The sequence below is a fragment of the Monodon monoceros genome, unplaced genomic scaffold, assembly GCF_005190385.1.
Source record: "Monodon monoceros isolate NGI ecotype Baffin Bay Population unplaced genomic scaffold, NGI_Narwhal_1 Super_Scaffold_20, whole genome shotgun sequence".
NCBI lineage: Eukaryota > Metazoa > Chordata > Mammalia > Artiodactyla > Monodontidae > Monodon > Monodon monoceros.
The window spans coordinates 105,879,052-105,898,031 of NW_021703777.1; the positions used below are offsets into that span (position 1 = coordinate 105,879,052).

At 42.3% G+C, this 18,980-nt stretch overlaps 1 protein-coding gene across 7 annotated transcripts in view; it reads right to left on the reverse strand.

Moving 5' to 3' along the window:
* Positions 1 to 17,074, reverse strand: part of LEF1 (lymphoid enhancer binding factor 1) — a 119,217-nt gene extending 102,143 nt beyond the window's left edge. For 2 of the 7 annotated variants that reach the window (XM_029235839.1, XM_029235838.1), the window contains exons 1-3: positions 16,096 to 17,074; positions 13,585 to 13,651; positions 11,998 to 12,131 (exon numbers count right to left, since the gene is read on the reverse strand). In XM_029235839.1, coding sequence (XP_029091672.1) covers positions 11,998 to 12,131; positions 13,585 to 13,651; positions 16,096 to 16,308 — 414 coding nt within the window. In that variant the 5' untranslated portion in view covers positions 16,309 to 17,074. Of the gene's footprint in view, positions 1 to 11,997; positions 12,132 to 13,584; positions 13,652 to 14,794; positions 15,405 to 16,095 lie in introns of those variants that run through there. The other 5 variants (XM_029235837.1, XM_029235832.1, XM_029235836.1 and 2 more) reach the window with 5 other exon arrangements.
* Positions 17,075 to 18,980: the final 1,906 nt, after the last annotated feature.

Genomic DNA, 18,980 nt, shown 5'->3' on the forward strand with positions numbered 1-18,980 from the left:
CTTTCTAAATTCATTATTTCCACTAATACTGCCCCCTCATCATCAGGCTAGTACTTCCACCACCTTTTTTGCATCTCCCCCGATTTCCCCTCACTTCCCTGCATCTAACTTGTTGCCTTTGAACTGTGCTCTCTATTAGCACCATAGCTATTACTGCCAAACATAATGTTAAAGACATTTATAATTCCATATACTATTTTATTTTATGCTTGCAAATACCATATAGATTAAGAATCATTTACATCTTCCTGATGAGAAATTCACTGATTCAACAATCATCTAGCATCTTCTGAGTACCAGTGGCAGTGATGGCAATGAAAACTGAAGTTGCAGAAAGCACCCTGCAGTGAGAGTCAAGGCCTGGTCCAAGCATGGTACCACTACTTACTAGCTGTATATCCTGGCAAATTAACTACTTTATCTGACCAAGCATTTCTTGGTCTGGTCTTACAGTGGTCCTTAACCACTTCCATGGCCTCTATGCCTCAGTTGCTCAACCCTCCTTATGCCTCAGTCTTCTCATCTGTAAAATGGGGATACTGGGGATATCACTGGGTTACTGTGAGGATTAAATGAGCTAACATACATAAAGTGCTCAGAACAGGTCCTGGCACTTACTAAATACTCAAAACTAATAGCTAATTCTATCCCATGGATTATACTTAATGCTCAGATAATTTCTAAGCTCAATTTCAGGTCTGTGATTCTGTATTAGCTTATATTTTATTAAAGTATCTCCATTTAAATATAGATTGATATCTGGTGTTACTGCCCTATATTAATGAATTTTAAAATTTTCTGCTCTATTTATTCCACAAATATCCGTGGAGTAACCTGCTCTATGCCAGGCAGTATAACAGGTTGTGAGCAACAGAGATGAGTAAGACAAGCTCCTTATCCTAAAGGAACTAACAGTGAGACAGAAAGACACGGAGACAACCAATGATAAGATGTGGTAACAGTTATGAAGAAGGTCCTGTGGGAACCCACAGGAGAGAGCACTTAGTCTTAACTGGTGGTACAATCAGAACTTCATGAGGTACCATTTAGCCTGGATCTTTCAGGATGAACAAGACTGTGCTGGCAGGGGAGAGGAAGCAGGGCATTTCAGGGAGACCAAGCTGCAATAACCTGAAGACAGGGATTTGGGAAAGCGTTTAGGATGCAGGTCTGGAAATGTCACTGAATCGTAAGCTGCAGGGTCTGGTGGTAAGGAGGCAAGGCTTGCAAGGTGGATGATTCCAGATTGCATAAAGCTTTGAAAATAATGCCAAAGGATGTGGGTTTCATTCTGTAGTCAGTGGAGGAGGGAAACCCCCTGAGGTCTGACTAGAAGTGAACAGAGTGCCAGTGGTCTCCATGAGGCATAGCACTGAACTGGGCTGAGTGGAGAGAAAGTAGGCTTTGGGGCCAAAGTGCCTGATTGGTTTCTAGGTGTGCGACTCACTTGGGATATCTAAGCCCAAGTGAATTAAATTATTGAATGTCTACTTGATCAGTGTTTTTTCAAACCTTACTGTAGGTAAGAATCACTAAAGTACCTGGTTAAAAGTGTACGTGGTACGTGTTATGTCCTGCTTGTCACTTCTGGTTCAGGACATTTGCAGAAGGGCCTACATATTTGCCTTTTGAATAAGAATACCAGTAAATTCGGATGCAGTTGGTCCACCTTCCACAGACACTACTACTAATGCAGAGTGCCAGGTACTTTCGTAAGTAGACGAGGTGGCAGTCTATGTTGCAGGTGAAGAAATCAAGGTCCAGAAAGGAGGTAGCTGGCTGCAGCCAGTCACTAGCAGACCCCGACATCTAGATCTTCAGACCCCAAACGCAGTGCTCTGCTGTAGCTCCCGTCGTGTACGCACGCGTCTCACCACTGTCCCGGCTCACGGTCTGATCAGGGATTATGACTAAGGAGATAAACACACTCTCCTGCGCCCCTCCTCCCTAGCCTGGCCAATAAAGTAGGAACTTCTGCTCTCTTGGCAGTGGCGGCAGCCTTTGTCTCTCCCACCCCCTCACTCACTTTCCACAAAGGAAAGCGACTCATCTCTGGTGATCTGGAGAAAGAACTGGGCAAGGACGGACTGACCCTTTGTTCTCCCTCTTGGGGCCAGCTTGCCCGAGCGTGGGTTTGTTCTCGTCTCCAGTTCTATAGGAGGTAAGCTCCCTGCCCCTGTTAGGGAGGCCTGTGACTTAGTGGTGTGTTCCATCTGGGGAAGTCAAAGGAAGTCCAAATTCGTGTCACGGTTCAAGCCACGTTCTCCAATCCAGCCTTATTAATAATGAAGTTGACATTCTGCTCCCCATCTGTCCAGCTTCTTGTCTATCGCTGTACTGACTCTTGACTAGGAGAAGGCATGACACCAACCATAACCAAATATGAATGTAGTCAAGTGATACTTCTAAATACTGACTTCAAACAAATGTTTTTTTAAGGTTAAATTGCAATGTTGGGTTAACCCCAAATTAAAAAGGTGCATTCATTGCCTTTGACTCTACAATTCCACTTCTAGCAACTCATTCCAAAGAAACAGAATTTGTGCAAAGATGTAGTTAGAAAATATGCATTGCATCACAATGTTGCTTAAGATAGAGGAAAAAAAAGTGACACCACCTAAATGTCTTACCAACAAAACTGATTAAATAAATTAGGCAATAAATTAGGCATTAAAAATGATGTTACAGAAGATATCCACTGTATACTGGTGGGAAAAAAGCAAGTACAAAATGGTATATTATGTTTCCATTACCATGAATGTATAACATATACTTACGTGTGTTTATGTGTATTTCTAAGTGTGCATAGGAAGAGGTCTAAAATGCTGCATGGTGAGTTTTAAGAGTGATCATCTCTGACGGCAGGATCCTAAGAATTTAATATTTGCTATTCCTTTTGCTCATCTGAGTTTTCTAGTGTATTGCTTTTTAAATGAAAGTATTTTCTTTTTATTTTCATAAAAAATAGCTAAGCATTACTGAAAAGAAGTTGCCAACAAAATCTTCAAAATAATAACTTTTTGCTTTACATTTAATCAACATTATGATTCATTTAATAAGTGTTTTATGTTCTGAAAGGCAAATATGGTTATTTTTTATGAAAATAAACAAGTCTTCAGACCTTAAGAAGGGAAGGGCAGTGACTCTATCACTCACTAAATTGAAGCAGGTTCCTGCTGCCCCTGAGGATGGGCCCTTCTTTTCAGCATGGAGATTACTACACCCAACCACAGTTTCCATTCGCGTAAATTGCCTAGCACAGCACCTGGTGCATGATAGTAGTTAAAAAAGAAAAAAAAAAAAAAGTTAATCGTTTTCCCTTTCCAAAGAATTTCTTGAGTTTTAATTTTAAACTTTTAACATATACCAAAAAAAAAAAAAAAAAGAGTAAAAACCAATTCAAGCAATGTCTGGGAGACTTGATTCTTTTCCTAACCCCGCCAGATACTTAACTGGTTAGCCCATTTGTAGTAAACGGTAAACATTTTTTACTTTGGTACTCCTGGTTTTGTTTCAGACTTTAAAAAATCTTAAGTGTTGGGGTCTAAGACAATGTTTAACACACTTGAGATAAGACCACAATACCTTTTTCCTTTGGTCCAAGTCATATGAACTACTGTGCCAAGATGATACGTGTTCATAATTATTACAAGGTATAATACATGATGTTTAAAACTGAAGAAGTCTACCAAGAAAGCTAACTCCACACTGAAATATATTTAACATTCACTGAGTTTTACTTAAAGAAAAAGAAAAGTCTTGAAAGGATGAAAGCTGTAATTTTCCAACGAGACTAGAAAAACACTGATTTCTCTCTGCTGCCTGGCCAACATATCCCCCCTTGGACCTGATTTTTTTTAGATGCCACGAAAGCTCAAAAGACTTAAGTCAGAAGAAAATTTGAAGGGGGAAAAGAATAACTCTCCTGTCGTCCTCTACATTCACGAGGCTCTTAAATCTCCTCTCTATATAATGTTTGCAGTGGAGAAAAGAAACCCAGCTGCTAAATGATTAAGGAAAAAAAGTTTTCCTAAATAAAAATCAATTATTACCCCCATCCAAGGAGTTAAGAGTTATCTGTCAATTTCATATCAAATGTTAGAAGGATATGAGATTTTTAAACAAATCTTAAATTTAGAAATCCATTCCCTCACACATCTCATTCCCTTAGTAGAAGAAAATCAGGTGCTCTCCTAACAACTGCGAGAGAAAAAAGAGCCCAAGAGAAGAAAGCTGTCTCTGTAAAGAATATAATGACAATTCCCAAAACTTTTATTTTATGCTAATATTTTCTAAAAGTTAATGTAAGGCCTTGACCCAGTGTCCAATTTCCAGGCCTGTATGGTGCCATGGTAAGAACCAAAAATGTCTCCCCTTTCTCAGGAGCTTCTTGGATACAGTCAAACACCTCTTGTGGCAGAATTCCTACCAGGTGGGCATGAGGGCTTACACCATCTGAGACTTGTGCTTTGCTCCCATAGCTAAAAAACCGAATGCTTTCACAGGCTTTGTGCCATCTGAACTGTACATCCACCATATAAGGTAGGCAACCAGATATTAATATGCCTCACAATAAACAAGGAAACAAACTCTGATAGAGGTCAGATACCTTCCCAAGGCTTTGGGGGGGAGTGATGGACGTGGGTCTAGACCCCAGACCTTTTGATATCTTGCCTAGGACTTCCCTCTCCTCCACAGGCTCAGCCTTCACAGGAGGATCCCTACCTCTGCCTGATACAGACTCAAAAGTTTTGCTCTCCACATTGCTGAAGAATATAATCAATTTACAACACACACTGGCCTAGAAGAGTCAGCGCTGATGCTACCATACGTATTTAAAAAGAACATGCAGAATTTTTTAATATCTCAAAATACCTCAAGTGTTACTGAAAAAAGAAATGTCCTTTCTATCTGGGAAAGAATAAAAATGAATTGAGAAGCATTAACCGTGCAATACAGAAACATAATTGAAGATGGTTTTCTTCTTTATTACTTTATTTCCATCTCAAGCACCCTTCTGAAAAAAGCGTTTCTATCACCTGTTCTTCTTCAATCAGGTTTCTAGGACATAAGTAAGAGATAAGTACTTCTTATGATCAGTCCTCAAATGAGGACCAAATCCCATTCTTTTTCACTCTAGCAGTGAGCTCTCCAGCTGACTGTTTTCAGCTGTTACTCAGAAACAACATTCTGAAGGACTCTGACTTCCTCATTAAAGACAATGGTCTAATGCTCTTTTTTTTTTTCCCCACTGAAGCAACAAATCAGAGAAAACGTAAAATAAAATTCTAAGGATTTATTTAGCAGACACTTTCAGATTTTGCTTTTCATATAGCGTTTGGTTGAATAAAGACAGATCCTTTGGAAATATCCCCAGAAATACATGAAAAATTTCTACAACATTATTTATTCAGCAAATCTACTGAAGTGTCTATCCCGTGCTAGGCTACTCATGACATATAACTGTCTCATAATTCATCAGTCGTCCCTGATCAACCGATCAGCTATCATTCACAGTTAATAGGCTTTATTGCAAAAGTTTTCAGGATTTTAAAAAAAAAGGATTTATAAAAATATTTTTCTGTGTCAGCTTTTAACAGTTTTGGTAACTGTTTCATTCAGAAGCTGACAATAATAAGAGAAAATTAAAACTACACTAGAGCCATTCCTCTTTTTATGTTATCGTACCTTCCCTTTGTCCACCCCTCATTCAACCTTTCTCTATATTGAGTAAAGTAGTAACAGGCTTCCTTTTTAAAGCGAACATAACAGCAACAGTAAATTACCATGACTAAGATCAAAACTTGATTCTGCAGAACTGTCACCAAGTTCCATACAGTATTATACATGGGCATAGCTAGAAACAATGGTCAATAATCAAAAGGTTTTTTTAGAGTCTACTTGCCTCCGGTTAGCTGCAAAAATACAATACATTTCTAGACCCTCTGTGATGCAACATCTCTGCCAGTCATATTTCTCCTACAGACGCAGGAAAGAGGACAGGTAACCTAAACTCTTGTTCGCGCTGTAATGCCCTTGCAGTTTTCCCTGTACGGATTGAAGGCAAGCAAGTAACATTCTTCAGTGAGCTTTATACTGATCTACATATAGCAAATGGATAATTTCAGCAGGCTTAGAGATTTGGCTAGAATGGGTATTGTGTATAAATGTACTGCTTTACAGAGGCTTCACAGTCCTCTGAACAGCCTCTGATAATAGTCTGCAAATAGTCCCAGCTAGATTGGCTAGATTATCAGAAGCTGGGAGTTAGCAATCCCTGTTCCCTATCCATCCTCTGCTCAACTCCTGACTCTCCTTTTTGGTGCATTCAATCTCCCCCCTTACTCATCTTTGTTGTTGGTCTCCAGGGCATTTTAGGGCTTTGTGCCTCCAAATCTTATAGACTGATAATTTATATGCTTAAAGTGACTTCAAAGCTTACAGCAGAGTCTACAGTTCCTACAGGAACTTCACGAGGTCACAATTAATATTTAAAAAGTGATCACCAATCTAAAATATATTTTTAAAATTATTTAAATAAACTCCAATGGCTGCCTTTTCCAAATGAGTAAGGACCTGCTGGGACAGTACAAAGCAGTACTAAGTCCCTTGATTGCTACAGTATTAGCTTTCTACAGACTGGCTCAGTTTGGCATAATGACTGAAGTAATAACTTTAAAGATACAAAGTTTAAATGAATACCCTCTTTTTAAAAAACTTCAGTCCCATGACAGTGGCACCTATATAATGCTGAGCTCTATCTTTGCCTGGGAATAAAACATATGTGCCTTTCTGCCGGCCCATGGACAGTGCTGACACACTTTCTCTTTTAACTTCAAGTTTATCTTGAAATCACAGGGAAACCAGTTTTATAAAATTCCGATTTTGTCTATAATACGTAAACAAGGAACGAGGGGAGTCAGAGAGGAATGGAATGATCTAATTGCTTCAAAAAATGTCAGTCACATAAACCACAAACAGTTCTGCCTAAAGAACTAACAGGATTAGTTAAAAACAAAACAAGACTCAAAAAGTTGCAAAAATTTCTCAGTTGATACTATGGAAGAATACTTGTGAGGTAACAAGTTCGAGTCCAGATAGACCCATTTATGAGGCCCTTACTCTGTCTTGTTGGAATTACACGAGTCAGTCTGCAAGACAGAAATGGATCAAAATAGTTGGGTTGATGAGAGCCAAGTCCAGGACCTGTAAGGGGGCAGGGGAAGGGGGTATTTCAAAGAGCAAGATTTTCTGCAGGTTGGCTTAATGGTCTTGTTTTAGTGAAACTGGGTTGTTCTCATATCTTTATGAATGAACAAGAAATTTCTAGGGTCATTTCAGAAAAATCTATCGACTAAGGATCACACTTGTGCAGTACCAGTCATGCAAGGGCAATATTAGCTCCTGAAGGGTCACATGTAGCATGGGCTCCCAGGACACTTGAATTAGCATGCAGTTCGGTCATAAGATTTCTAAATTATCTGAAGGGGAAATGGCAATCACTCCCAGTTATTCTGACTGTGGTCCTTTCCCAACTTTGTAGCAGTACAATTAAGATGAATCAAACAAGGATTTCCCCGGCAGTCCAGTGGTCAACACTCTGCACTCCCAATTCAAGGGGTGCAGGTTCGATCCCTGGTTGGGGAAGTAAGATTCCACATGCCATGTGGTGTGGCAAAAAATAAATAAATAAAAGATGAATCAGACAGAAGAGTTTGGGGCCCTGAGGAACTTTCCCACACATTCTCCTGACATCACATTCAAATCTGAGATAGAATATACTTTCTAAAACTTAACTTCTCCTGAACTTGAGGTAAAAGGAAAATTTAATATACTTAGCTTCAAAAAGTACACAACTTAGATTAGAAAATTTTAAATAATTTATTAGTAAGTCAAATGAAGTAGCTCCTTGCAGTAAAGTGAAAAAACACTTAAAATTTTTGCTCAAAACATAAACTATAGTCTCCCTGTACCCTTGAATTAAGAAGCCATAGTCTCCCTATTGATTATTGTTTCTGTGATTATTTTCACAGCCAAGCAGCAGTGTGATGGACAGCTGGATAAGTGTAAGCTTGCTGATTAGACATGTCCACCTACTTCCTTAATTCCAGATGTGAACAATGGCAAAAATCTAATTTTAACTGTAAGCAAATACAAACATGGGCGGGGGAGGTTAAGACAAAGTTATAATAGGTAAATTCTGTTCATCAAAAATCAAAATGTTGATTCCCTTCAGGTAAAAACCATACAATAGAACTGAGTTGCTCAAAATAACAACAACAACAAAAAACCCCGAAACATTTTAATAGCAATGTCAACTAAAAATAAAAAAGATGAAATTCAAACAGAAACATCTTCCTTTCCCACCTAAAAATCCATCCTCAGATCACAAAGAAACAAACGATGCAGTCTGCAGTACGATCCTGACCAGGTGTTACTGCGGTTGGTGTGACCCGAGCTGCAACGTTTGCTGGCTGGCACTTCCTGAGCTAAGTCTGCTGCTTTTCCCTTGAGCAGCTAAAGAGAAATGAGATGTTTCTCTTCAGAGAGAGGTGCTAAACATTTGGGTTGCATGAGGGACAAATGGAAGTTTGACACCTAAGATGAATAACCACAGTGCATGAGGCCAATGGGAACTTTCACTATGTATAGAGCCAGCCGAGCTCACTGTCACACAGTATTCAAGCACACAAGTGCCAGGACCCAGCGCAGGAGGCAAAGAACTATTTTTTCCTTTTAATACATTACCATTGGCCTCCAAGGATTTTCATAAATAAGACTCAGAGAAAGTCTTCGGAGTACGCTTTTAATAAACTCTCCAGGGCCCTTGCTCTGAAATATTTAAAAGGCTCCTGCATCCTCTCACACTCGATGAAGGCGACCACCTCAAGCCAAGGTTTACTGTGCTTTAAGAACTCATGACACCAAAAGTGTCATTATTACAGGTGCTTTCTTGCTAGGCCCAATTTATCTGAACCAAGAAGTCTTATTTAAAATTCTATGAAACACCCTCACAAGATTTCTGGTATAGACACACCTCTAAGAATTTCTGTTCTAGAAGGGTGTAATTAGCCAATTAAAATTTCCCTTCAGATGGAAAAAAAGAAAAAAAGCTTGATTGGCAAAGGTGGTTCTCCTGTGTAGGTAATACTATATTTAGGTCATGGGTAAAAGCTGTGCGAGCATACATATGTCAGTGTTTGCCTAAAAAAGAGCAGACACATAATAGAATTGTTAAAATGAGCCACCAGCAGAAACATTTCTGTGCGTGCCAGTTGGATCATCCGCAGTTACATGTGAACAGAAGATTCTGTGTGGGGAAGGGCTGGTCAGGGCCCTCCCTCACCCCCAGATGTTTTTCTAATCCTAACACCTGAGGGCAGCAGATACAGTAAACAAGCAGTTGTTTGTAATGCAAATCCAAGTAACAGGGCTGACATGGGACTGCTCCCAGGCAAAGCCCAAACCCAAATGGTCACCCTGCTCCTGACTCCTGACACCCTAGATGCAAACCTATCACTGTGGATGTCAGTTGCACAAACACTCAGTCCTGCTAAGGACAGAGTTAAAGAGAAAGAGGCAGAAGTGTGGTTAGGGGTAAAGAGGAGGGGCTGCCTTCCGGTTAAAGTGTTTTGGGTCTCAGACACACTAAAAACAGCTGTTAATTATTAAAAACCAAAGATTTCAACTCACTTCGGTCAGACCCTAAAAGAAAACAATTGAACATTGTCTCGTGGTTAAACCTGAAAAGCTTCTCAAATTGTGCAAACTGCAGAATATCCCAAGAAAGGTGCCTAAAATAAATGTGTTCTAAAATGTAACAGAATAAAGCAAGGCAGCAGATAGGAGGGTAAGGTAACTGTTTCCTGACCACACCCCTTTCCTCCACTCTACACCCACCAACATTTATTCTGGCCACAAATCTTTCCCAAACAATGAATGACTGTTCAATTCACTGACCTCAGAATTTTAATACATACACTAACAATAAATACTTTCCATTCTAACAATTTAAAATGATTAGTATACTGAGGGGGTAAAAATGCTGGTTTAAAGAGGAAGAGAAGCTTAATTTTCAGTATTCTTAGGAATAATTTATAAATATCAATAGACTTTAATTATACTGACTTTTTAAAAATTATTGCTTTGAAAGGAGAAGTGGCTAAAGAATAAATTCCACAAATACTTATTAAGCATTAACTGTGTGCACACCCTAAAAGTATAAGATTATTTTGGTAGCTATTTTCTATTGTTACCAAGTCAGAGACTATAATTTGATTTGTTGTTCTAAAAAGCCTTCAGCAGAAGTCTTCAATTATTCCCTATCTAAAACATAGTCTCCTCCCCCTCCCCTCCAAAACATCCAACAAAAGAAAAACAGCCCAACTTTAAAATATCTGAATGTACACATATTTAATTCAACAATATAAAGTCTCCTACAAATTTTAAGACTCAGAAGCATTTATTTGGGTGGTCTCTAAATGTTAAAATAAAGTCTCCTACAAATTTTAAGACTCAGAAGCATTTATTTGGGTGGTCTCTAAATGTTAAAAACCATATTTGCTTTTATTAGTTCATTCACTTTTTAGATAAGAGATTTATATGTACCACACACACATTTCTATCATTAAGTATTAGAAAAGCCTTTTAAAATGTGAAATCGCTCTTTCCTGTAACAACCATCACAAGATTTCCAAGATGTCCATTTTAGCTGCTATATGCAAATTAGAAAAATCTCATTCCCTACTTAAAAGGTCAAATATCTTTTTGGAACTTGTGGGAAAAAATTATAACTTCTAAATCACAGTGCCCGCATAAAGTGGTTGTATTTCATAGATCTATCGCTTCAATAGTTGAGGGCCACAGATAATCAACATAACCATAAATACTCTTGTTTGTTGATGACTGGTTAGGAGGTATTCCTCTCTCCTACTCTGTAGTATCTCATGGCTCCCAGATTCTGTCCACTGAGGTATCAATGATAGTACTTGCCCCCAGATGTCTGTGACTGATTTTTTTTTTTTCACTTGGTGAAAGCAGTGGGCTAATAAGGCAAAGACTACAGCTTCCATTTTATAATCCTAGATTGACTCGCGGGAGGGCCAGTTAGACTGAAACCCTCATCCTCAACACCCAAATATACATGTTTTTCACTGGGGTTTGGGTGGTTGAGGGAGAGTGAGGCCAGAAAGAAGGTATATATATTGACGGAGCAATAAAAACCCATCACTACCTACGAAGAGACAAATCTCAGGGAGAACTCCATCACCAGCACATTTCACATTCATGTACTACAGAGGTAACCCTTTAGCTGTTTTCTTACTATATAAATGAGGTCTCCATGTTATGCATAATGTGTAAAGCAGCTATAATGCCACTGGATTTTTAAAACTTGAAAGTTAACTGAACCCCGAGATAAAAAAGAACAATTTTCATTAGAATTATCTTCAAGTGATACTTTCTTAACAATTGACAATAACGCAAAAAATAGCTCATTCCTCCCCACCCCCAAACTGATTTTAAAGAGACATTAGCTAACACAATAAAATGAGACACTGTTTTAAAAGCTGAAGTAACATTTCCAATATTCAGCTCCAAATAAGCCAAAGGAGTTCTGGTTCTACATAGCTTATGGGCAATGAAAGACATACAGCACTTAGTTAATTGAAAGATTAAATCAATTTCTCTCATCAGAGTAGAAAGCAAAATACTCATAAAATCATGAATTTGCTGATTTAAATTCAATGATTCCATGATAGCTCATGATCTGTTTTTTATTATCTTAACCAATACCCCAAAAGCTAAAATTCCAAGTGCAAAACATCAAAAGTAGCAATATTGTATGTAAGGCAGCCATTCCTCATAGCAGGTCTTATTTAGCAACGACTGGTCATACATAATGAAAGCATTTCCAGTGTCTAAAAAAACAAACATTTTGCCAAAATACAAAGTAATTTACACTTCTGAAATAATCTGCAACATCAGCATGTTACTCACTGTTCTCGGGATGGGCGGAGAAAGAGATCCATTTGACATGTATGGGTCATTATTCATGTTTGGCATCATTATGTACCCGGAATAACTCGAGTAAGAGGGTCCCTTGTTGTAGAGTCCTCCATCTGGATGCTTTCCTGAGAGAATGCAAAGAACAATCAAATGTGCTTTGACTTCCTTCTTATATCGCTGTATTTTTCATTGAAAAGTTAATAGTACTACTACAAATCACACTTTACATAAGAGATTTGTTTACGAAGTATTGTAACTGGATTATTATGCTCTATTTTAGATTGACAGTATTTATTCCCTTAAATGGCTTAGCAGTGAACCAGATGTTTTAAAAACATGTGGTTCAATTTATTGCCACTACTGACTGGTTTTTTACTGGTGTTTTTACAAAAATAAGTGTTATCCATCTAACTTAATTTGTTCTAATACTAACAAACTGGACTAAGAAATACAGACACATGAAAGAAGACACAAAGCTGTAATATAAATATACTAGGCCATTCAGCTATACCCACACGTATATATTTATACACTTGAAGTTATGCTCCATCTTATTGGCAAACTCAAAAATTCTACCTGTGCTTCTAGATTTCTGGAAAATTTCTAGATTTTACTGAGGGAGCAAGTTGTATCTAGCATATGGGCAACTACCGAAATTTATGAAGGATTAACTACAGAAGACTTAATTTTATGTGCTACACTTACATCACTCTGGTAAAGAAATGTGTGTTTGTTCACTGTATACATTTCTTCTCTTTAATCTGTGTAACTACTTTGTAGCTCAGAAGGAAGCCTGATATTATAGTTCTCTTCTCTTCTTCCCCTAGCTGACATATTGTATATGCGAACACCTCATTCTGGTCAGGCCAATTGTAAGTAATTAAAGGAGAACAGAAATGTAGACTGTTCAACAAGGGAACCCTAAAGATTACAGATTCTTTTAAAGTCACACGGAGTTCTCCTTAAATCTTAAAAAATATGTAGAATTTTTACAGTTTTGAGCAAGAATCGGAAATGGGGAGAAAGTCTATCACATTCCATATGCATAGTTCTTAATTTTAAGAATAACGTTTTATATTTTTACAAGTTGATTCTTCTTTACTGAGCCATATTTAGTCTGCGCATACAGTGCCTGCCTTCTCACTATAACACTATAACAAGAAACAGCAATTTCACAAATGAAAGCCCATTTGAAACTATTCTTGTTGGAAAATAAATTGGTGTAGACTGTCACTCTTTATAACAATGCAGGAAAAAATAGTAAAGATCTACAATTAGAACTTTAGGTAAAATGAGAAAACTAATTATAGACATTTCTCTTCCACAAAGAATCTGGAAGCCAACAGAAATTCAAAAGCCCCTAAATCATTCAGACAGTTTTTAAATTATGTAACTATACATTAGTGATAAGCAATAAGTTTCCCGGGTTTTCTTTCCCATTTTGTTACAATACAGGCACAGTCTTATCACATATGATTCAAGTTTCTTGGATGCAAACAAAAACAGCAAAACATACCTACATTCACAAATTGCACATGTTAAATGTTAAGGTTGGGAGAGATAGAATTAACATCTTACCGTCATCAGGGTGTTCTCTGGCCTTGTCGTGGTAGGAGTCCTGAGAGGTTTGTGCTTGTCTGGCCACCTAACAAGACGAATCCCCACCCCCAAAAGAAAGATCACTTTAGAGTTTGTGACAATGATGATATGTGTGTATCCACTGGTAACTCAAAAGAGGAGAATCAGGTGCAACTCCATCTACTTGTTTATTAATCTAAGAGGATAGGCTAAGGCTGAGTACTGGGAAATCTTTCTCTTTTCAACATGTGTTTTTGAAAATTATCTACCCAGGACTACCAGCTATAAATGATAATAACAACAGAAACAAACTTGCGAACAATCCATATGCTGTTCTGACCACTGTTTACTAAAACACAACAAGGCTACTTGGATACCTAATACGACAAGAATTTGAGTTAACGGCGGCGTTAATCATTTTGATGGCTTCTTCAACCACTGTTTACTTCAATCAGAGCTGATTGACAGCAGGCTGAAATATTTTGCAACTGAAAATGACATTTAACTAAAAACAAGCCCATCACTCACAAATGGAGATCTTAGGCAACTGTCCCAAACCAATCCCAGCAGGAGCTCTTCTCCTCATAAGCTACCATGGCTGGCTCAGTGCAAGCTTACAAGAGAAAAGTAAACTGTTCTGTGGTTAAAGGGAGGAAAACTTGAAAATTGGGCTATAGACTTCTAAAAGGTAGCCCAGCCAATGTCAGTTTTGGTAACCATCATCCACCCAGACTCAACCACCTGCAAATCAGCGGTATTACCCCTTCACTGTCTTCCTTGGGTCTGCCCCATGCCCACTTACCACTGGTAAAGATTAACAGAGCCCTAATAGGAGTTCTGGACTTCAAATGCAGCACCCTTCTCCCCAAGGCAGAAACGTTTAGAAAATGTGAAGTGCGTAGCAACTTTCCTTATAGAAAAAGAAAGGACGAGGAAAAGGAGTAGGAATTTTAAAAGGCTGCTCTACAAATATGAGTTTGGCCTCTAATGTTTTGGATGTCATTTGGTTCCTGGGACATCTGTCCTCCCACTGGCCTCCTTCCCCCCATACACACATAGTCACAAATCTTTTAAGTGGAGCTGGGTGTGCCCTGGCCACCCCTAGGTTCCCCCCTAATTGGCATATTGGGATGAAAGACTCAGGGTATGGAGAACACCCCTATGCTCCCCTTAGAACGCAGGCCCCCGGGCTTCCAAAATGCGTACTCACCCCTGCCATTGGGATAAAGAAGGCAACTCTGAGGTGTTCTTAAACTTACTGTTTAAAACCCAAAATGTCCCCGCCCCCAAAACCACACGCTTTCTTTTTGGGGGCAGAAGGATGCCATTTAAGGAAAAAGAATATACCCTCCAAATTTCTTTGGAGGGAAAAAGCGTTGGTGAAATCATCTGAGTGTCAGGACTTTTCTACCGGATTTCCTCCAAAGCGTTTCCCAGTTGTTGAACAAGGGTGGCCAGTAGAGTGTCGGGTATCAGGGTCCATCCGCCCCCCTCCCCCTCCCCCCACTTCTGAAGCTCTCCGCGAGGCCTGAAATAGCCCTTCCGCGAGGTCCTGCTCACTGGCTTTCTCTCGCCAGCACCCACGTGTCTCTATTTACTCTACTCGGGTTACCATCGCTATCGCCCGCAGCCGGCCAGGAGATGTGATAAAGCGCTTTCCACCCTCCCCTGAGTGAGTGCACTGGTTTCCGCTGCATCTCTCCGACTCGCCCTTCTGCAAAGATTGAAAGGCCTGATTCGGGCCCAAACCAACCCCAAATATAAGCGTACTTTTTTTCTTTACGTGGCGATGATTGGAGCAAGCTAGTGTTGCGGGCGGTACTGCGAGGCCCCCCCCCCCCCCGCCCTGGGGTGGCTCGGCTCGCCCACGGCTGCTGGCAGCCGGCCCCAGAGGCCCAAAGGACCCGCGCCCGCACCGCCCCCGCCGCCCGGGCGCGCGCCCCCTCGGCCGGCCGGCTGCGCAGCGGTTGGGACCGCCCCGCCTGTCCCCGGCCCACGCCCGCCTCCCCTTCCTCGGGCCTGTGCCTCTTCTCGCCCTTAACTAAGCCTTTGGTGGTTTAACGCACTTTTGCAGAGACATCTACCGAGAAAGATATCGGGTGCACTCTGTCTTCCGTCCTACGGAAGAACTTCTCAGTAGTGTTGTTCAGACATCCTCGCTTTAATCGCACTCCCTAAACCCCACTAAAAAGTCCGAAGGCCAAACATGATGGGTTAAGGGCAGGTTCTCCTGGCCGCAAACCAACGGTTTAAGTCACCAAACCCCAAAACTGATCCACTTGGAATGTTTCCCAGCACACCACACACACACACACACACACACACACACACACACACACAAAGAAAGAACACTAACCAGGAGCCCAGCCACCCGCCCCCATCCCCCCACCCTGCAGACCTAATCGGGACCCTTCAGCCAGGGCTCTCCAGCGCCTTCCCTCCCTTCTTCCCTCTCTGCTCTTCCCTGGGACCCGCCACGCCTCTCAAAGCTCGGGGCAGCAGCCCGCTCACCTCGTGTCCGTTGCTCGCCGGGATGATTTCGGATTCGTTAACCAAGGAAGACTTGATGTCGGCTAAGTCACCTTCCTCTTCAGGGTGACTGATTTCGGCGAAAATCTTCTCCTTCTGGGGATCGCCCTCGTCTTTGAAGGGGATCATCTCGTCCGTGGCGCAGAGTTCCGGGTCCCCCCCACCGCCGCCGCCTGCCCCGGAGAGTTGGGGCATCCCGACCACCCTGTAATCTCCGCTCCGCTGGGGGAGCACCCCAGGCGACAGCAGAAAAGAGAAGGGGTCAACGAAAAGGGGAGGAGGAGAAGGAGGATTGAAAGGATGCGTGAGGAAGGAGAGCAGGCGGAAGCCGGGCTGGAGAGCGCCTGGCTGGCGGCCGGCAGCCGGAGCTGCTGCAGCGGCGCCCGCGCCCCGGTGGCCGCCCGTGCCTTCCCACTCCGCAAAGACCTACGCCCGCGCCCGTCCCCGACGCCGAAAGACACAGGGATGCGAGGGCCGCAGCAGCTGGCGCCTCTGGGGGCGTCTGTGCTGCGCGCTAGGCTAGGCTGCCCGGGCGGCCGCCCCACGCCCCCAGCGTCTCCGGGGTCTGCGCGCGGAGGACGCCAGTTCCGGAGGAGTTTTGACTCTCCAAAGGCCAGTGGAGAGTCCGTCGGCGCGTCTCTACGCAAATCTCTCCACCTTTGCTTTCCCAGATGCCGATCTGGGAGTCTGTTTTCCAAGAAAAGAAGGGAGCTAGGCAAAACGGCTCCGTTTGTCCCAGTAGAGGCGGTGCAAAGAGAATCAGAAGATAACGAAATGTCCACTTCCTGGAGGATAAAAAAAAAAAAAGAGCCACCCGGATTGGAGATGTCCGTTTTAAAGCTTCTTATTTCCTTCCCTTTCGCTTCGGTTTTCTTTCTCCAGGAGCATTTAATCTGCCAGAGGAAAAGGTGGGGGCGGAGGAGGAGGGAAAGAGAAAGAGAAGAAGTTTCCCAAGAATAAAGTTTGTGTCGGCGAGTGCAGGGAGTCGGCAGTGGAGGGCACGGCTGGGTCTCGAGGAGTCACAGCAGGGGCCTCGGACCCAAAAGATTCTGCCGGGAGCTGGAGCCGACACACACACACGCACACGCACACGCACGCACACACACACACACACACAAAACCCGATCCCTCTTTGTTCCCGTCTCGAGTTTCCTCAGTCTGGCTCGCTCGCTCTTTTGCTCGCCGCTCTCCACGCCTCCGCCGCACCGCTTGTCAAAGCAAAGAGCTTCACCCCTCGGGTTCGCCAGGCCCGGGGGAGGGGGACGCCCCGAGCTTGGCCGCGTGCGGGGCTGCGGGAGCGTCCCAGCTCCTCAGCCGGAGAGCGCGCAGCCTGGTTCCTCCTACACGCCCTGCCCCGCAGGTGAGCGGCAGCGCCTCCCCGCCGCTTCTCCTCCTCCCGCGCCTCGGCGGCGCTGAAAAGCTACCCTCTTGCGTCGCTTCTCCTCCCCTTCCCTCCCCCGCCTCCAGCTCTCCTTGGCTGCCCGCTGGGGGGTGCGGGGGGGGGGGACGACGAGAAGGAGGAGGTGATTGAGGACTTTTTTTTTTTTTTCCCAGAGCCTGTAGGACGAGTCCTAGGTTTTGGGGTGTGTGTTTGTGTGTGTATGTGTGTGTGTGTGTGTGCGCGCGCGCGCGCGCCTAGAGGAAAGATTCAGGCAACTTGGCGAGCGCAGGAAGGACCCGGCGCTTCTTGTAACCCACGGGAGAGACGCTTTGCCCGCGTGAAATTGACAAGAAACTCTGCCCCAACGGTTTAACTTCATCATCTAAGTGTCTCTTCCTTGTTCCCTTCCCACCCACCCCCCTCCTTCCTCTGCCAGTCTCTCCCCCACCTCCTTTCCGCCTCCCTCTGTCCCTCCCTTGCTCTACCAGTGGGAAGAAGATGAAAGAGAAGCCGCCGCAGCTGTGATCGACACCACATTGATAGATGCTCTGACAGAGGGGATGAGGCGGGAATCGGGGACACAGAGAAGGAAAAGGGGAAAACATAACACATTGCTCAACTAATAAGACAGAAAGGAAGCAAGATGAACAAGAAAGAGTTGTGGCTTTCCTAAATACATTGTAAAAGGACAAGGGAACACATGCTGGCAAAAATAAAACCTCCAGGCTTACCGAGAAATATAGGAGGAGGAAGGAAAAACTGAAGACTGGATCTTAATTATCGTTTTTTAAGCAAGATCTTTTTCATTACATCCTTACCATGGGATGCTCACAGAGAGCTATGCTACAGGTCGCTCGTGGATTTTCGAAGATACATGCCACGATGTGTGGGAACCTCATAAAGAATGAAAAAACAACCCAAGTAGGGGGAAGAAAAGGCAAAAGGACCCAGGAGAGTGAAGCCAGTAGCAGGAGGGAGGACGGTGCAGTCTCTGGCACCTCGGACTGCGGCCTCAAAGAGACCCTTGAAGATGCAAATCCAAATCCAACCTCAAAAATTCCCCAGCCTCCACCGTCTCTTTGATGCATTTTGTACAAGGACAGGACTTTTAAGGAGATGCTTTGTGAAAGTTACAGTATAAACGAAGCTGAAGTTTGAAAACACATTACATTTTATTCCTTGGCTCTCAAACCCCCTCAGTTAAAAATCCAGGCAAAATTATTATACCCAATACAGTAGCCATCTGTAAAACCTCAGAACAGTAAACAAGAGGCAGGAAGAAACGTGTCTTCATCTCCCTCAAACTGAAAATAGGGAAAACGTTACAGAATCAGACTTTAGCCGTACTATACAGGAATAGTCATGCAAAGATCCCTCTTCTTTTCCTAAGGGGGAATTTGCATGCTGCTAGACATTGTATAAGTAAGCCCTTAACAGTGCTCTAAATGAACACTCAAAACTTCACTTACTGATAATTACTTGATAG